Raw genomic sequence first — 4,121 nt, forward strand, 5'->3', positions numbered from 1 at the left:
AAACGTAGAAACCTCGAGGGCCATTAGACATTCTGAGGCCTCTTTCCAGAATTGTAGAATTGCATAAATACAGTAGTTAAAAAAAGTCGTTAAATAGTTAAAAAATAGTTTGTTAAAATAGATAGTTTAAAAAGAAAAAGCCATCAACATCCAGTGATTTTAATTGAAAGCATGTTGGAGAGTCAGATTATTAGAGTTTGCTAAACGAACTCAGAGTGATTCTCTTATCCGTGTTTATTCCTGATCTTTAAAAAATAAACATTTAAAAGTAACAGACCTGAACAGTTGAGGCCTTTTTATGCTACTTTAAACAAGTAAACCAGCGAGACCAGGTTTTAACTCTGAAATGATTTATTCATTTCTTCGTTTTCTATAAAAATCCGACCGTTTTCCTTGTTTCATTCAAATATCGCTTAGCAACTTAGCCGTAAGTAGCATTGGATGCAGCGCTGCTTCTGCTGAGCTGACCACTACGACTCATTATTCACCACTAGGTGGCGTTTACTAGGTTTAGCTTCACTGTTTCTCTGTGGTTAAAAAAACTCGCTCAGGAAGACAGAGTTCAGTGCTTTTTTTTCACCAAAGTCTCCATTTTCACAGGGAAAAAAATGTCGCTTGATTTGGCTCTATGCGCTTTTTGGAAATTTATATGTTCTGGCAAAAATTGATCCAAACTTTAGGGCCTCCAAATACTTTAGCTGACAGTTTTCACAGCAAAAACTGAACAATAAAGAAAAAAAATGGACTAAAATAAGTATATTTAGCTTTAATATGAGTAGGTAAACAAGGTGATCTGCTGATGAAAATATAAATTTTTTCCTAATAAGATAATCTCTTTCTTTTCTGTTTTCTGCATGAAGTATTTCATTCTGTGGCTTATTTGTCTTATTTGATCTAAATCAGGGAACATTTATTCATTTCAAGAAAAGATTAATTAAATTTTTGCCGTTTAAATCGTTAAAGTTCAGGACTTTTCTAGACTCTTTGAGTGGAACATGATGAAGATGATGATGGCGGTCTTAACTTTGAGGCAGTTATTTTTAGCTTACAGGGAAAATGATTTCAAACACATTTCCCTCTTTTAAAGCAATAATCAAATCTGATTGAGCAGGTGATCTCGCCATGCTGGACTTTAGGTTGTGACCTGATGCATGAAACATACTCACACAAATATTGTCGAACTCCTTCAGGTTCAAGGACTTCTACGAAATGGATCCTGAGAAGTTTCAGAACAAGACCAATGGGATCACGCCCAGGCGATGGCTGGTCATGTGCAACCCTGGCCTGGCTGAGGTCATAGCTGAGGTGTGTGTGCTGATGATCACTGGAGGACAAAGTCATGAAATATCACAGCTAAAGACACGTCTCACTTTTATCATCAGTTATTAAAATAATAAAAAAAAATCATGTATATTATAGTAGTTGGCAGATATTTCCTGCCTTTGGGTAAAATAACTGTTAATTAAAATGTAGGCGCCAGTTTCTACATTTGTAAATGTAAGATTAATTTTAAGATTTTTTTTCTTGACGATTAATACAAAAATGTGACATCAGATTTTTGAATTTTACAAATAAAATATTTAGAAGTCTGAATCTCCACCTCCCGTAGAAGCTGTTACACTCCTTCCCAGTTGGTGGCAGTAATGCACATCAAGGTTGTTCACCAACAATGTTAAAAAAGAACTGGAAGAAGATGAAAACAGATCCATTGATGGTTAAGTCTTTGCTGAAATGTTTTTGACACTTAGGCAGTATTATGTTCAAGCAATGGTTCTGTTTTGTCGTCTTCTCCTTTAATGGCTGCTGGTGAACAACCTTCAGGCTCTTTACTGCCACCATCTGGTTAGGAGTATAGTAGCGTCATCAGGCGTTGGAGATATTAACTTGTAAAGGGGAATCTTATTTGTTAATTTGTGATTCATATTTGAAAAGTTCTATTTCATACCCGTGTATTTGTGATGTTCACTCGTAAATTCAGAATTTATTCTTGTAATTTTCTTTTAATTTGCACTTCTAAATTTAACATTCCTACTCGGAAATTTAGTTTTGGTACTACGCCTCTCTACTTAATTTGCGATATGCACACCTAGATTTACCATTCGTTCTTGTAAATTTGTGATTCATACTTCTAAATATCCCAGTCGTGCCTGTAAATTTGCGATTTGTACTTGTACATTTACCATTCATAGTTGTAAATTTGCGATCTGTAATCCTAGATATTCCAATTGTACCTGTAAATTTGCTATCTATCTTTTGTAGATCTACCATTCGTAGTTGTAAATTTGCGATCTGTAATCCTAGATATTCCAATGGTACCTGTAAATTTGCGATACATACTCCTAGATATCCCAGTTGTATCTGTAAATTTGCGATTTGTACTCGTAGATTTACCGTACTTAGTTGTAGATTTGCGATTTGTACTCGTAGATATTACAACCGTAGTTGGAAATTTGTGATTTGTACTCCTAGGTATTCCAATTGCATCTGTAAATTTGCGATTTTAACTCTTAGATATCCTGATCATAGTTAGAAATTTGTGATTCGTACTCCTGGATATTCCAATCGTACCTGTAAATTTGCTATCTATCTTTTGTAGATCTACCATTCGTAGTTGTAAATTTGCGATACATACTCCTAGATATCCCAGTTGTATCTGTAAATTTGCGATTTGTACTCGTAGATTTACCGTACTTAGTTGTAGATTTGCGATTTGTACTCGTAGATATTACAACCGTAGTTGGAAATTTGTGATTTGTACTCCTAGGTATTCCAATTGCATCTGTAAATTTGCAATTCCTACTCCTGGATATTCCAATCGTACCTGTAAATTTGCTATCTATCTTTTGTAGATCTACCATTCGAAGCTGTAAATTTGCGATTCGCACTCCTAGATATTCCAATCGTAGTTGGGAATTGCGATTTTGTTCTTGCATTGCTCCTAAGTTGTAACCTAATAAAGCATACTCATAACTTTTAAACTTCTACTCCTACAGATGAAACATCTGGTGTCACATGTATTTATAAGTTAGCAAATGTTAAATTTATTGACATTATTGACTTTCTTTACAATTTCATAAACCTACACATCCATTTTTATTGAAGGTTGCCTTTTTTGCCCTGTAACTCAGCCTCTGCCCTGTTTACCTTGCAGAGGATTGGAGAGGACTACATCCGCGACCTGGACCAGCTGAAGAAGCTTCTAGACTTTGTGGACGACAATGCCTTCATCAGAGACGTTGCAAAGATCAAACAAGTAATAGTTTATAACGTGGATGTCAGGGTTTATCGGTACAATTCACATTTTTTGGGTTTGAAACAGCGTCTGTTTGCTTGAACTTTCAGGAGAACAAGCTGAAGTTGGCCGCCCACCTGGAGGAGCACTATAAGGTGAAGATCAACGCCAACTCCATGTTTGACGTGCAGGTGAAGAGGATCCACGAGTACAAGAGGCAGCTGCTCAACTGCCTGCACATCATCACGCTTTACAACCGTGAGCGTCGTCAGAAACGGATATAGATTATATCTAGACTCAGAGAAAATAATCTCTAATGGTTGTTTTTTTCTAAATCAGGGATCAAAAACGAGCCCAACAAGTCATGGACCCCCAGGACCATCATGATTGGAGGAAAGGTGAGCAACCTTCACACCCTTTGTTAGACATACCTGCATGTTGTCCTACCTTAAACACTTGCCTGACCAAAGCATTGACCAATAAAAACAGGGTTCCTGCGGGTCCTTAAAAAGTCTTAAAAGGCATTGAATTCTTCAAAATAAAATTAAGACCTTAATTGGTATTAAAATGTCTTAAATCAGTCTTTCGTAGGTCTTAATCACCACATTCAAAGCTAGTCTGGAGCTACATTTCACCTCCTATTATTAATAGTCTCTAGATAATAATAAATTACAACTTTTTTCATTTAGTGGAGGGAATAATAATGAACACAGTCAGATAAATACAAATTAGATTAACATTTTGCCAAATAAAACCAAAATATCGCGATCAGAGCCAGCAGTACTTCACACATGGCTATGCAGAGAGAAGGTTGCTGCAGATGGGCTAACGTTAGCCCTGGCTGCTGCAGACGGGCTACCGTTAGCCCTGGCTGCTGCAGACGGGCTAC

General features: G+C 36.5%; 1 protein-coding gene across 1 annotated transcript in view; it reads left to right on the forward strand.

Annotated features, from left to right (window-relative positions):
• The window catches only part of LOC107102639 (glycogen phosphorylase, muscle form-like), a 46,734-nt gene that overhangs the window by 32,626 nt on the left and 9,987 nt on the right, over positions 1–4,121 (forward strand). Inside the window, exons 12-15 of the mRNA XM_015402023.1 lie at positions 1,191–1,305; positions 3,152–3,253; positions 3,343–3,490; positions 3,572–3,630. Of these exons, the coding sequence (XP_015257509.1) occupies positions 1,191–1,305; positions 3,152–3,253; positions 3,343–3,490; positions 3,572–3,630 (424 nt within the window). The remainder of the gene's footprint in view (positions 1–1,190; positions 1,306–3,151; positions 3,254–3,342; positions 3,491–3,571; positions 3,631–4,121) is intronic.

The sequence above is a fragment of the Cyprinodon variegatus genome, unplaced genomic scaffold (genome assembly GCF_000732505.1).
Source record: "Cyprinodon variegatus isolate N-32 unplaced genomic scaffold, C_variegatus-1.0 Scaffold1287, whole genome shotgun sequence".
Lineage (NCBI taxonomy): Eukaryota > Metazoa > Chordata > Actinopteri > Cyprinodontiformes > Cyprinodontidae > Cyprinodon > Cyprinodon variegatus.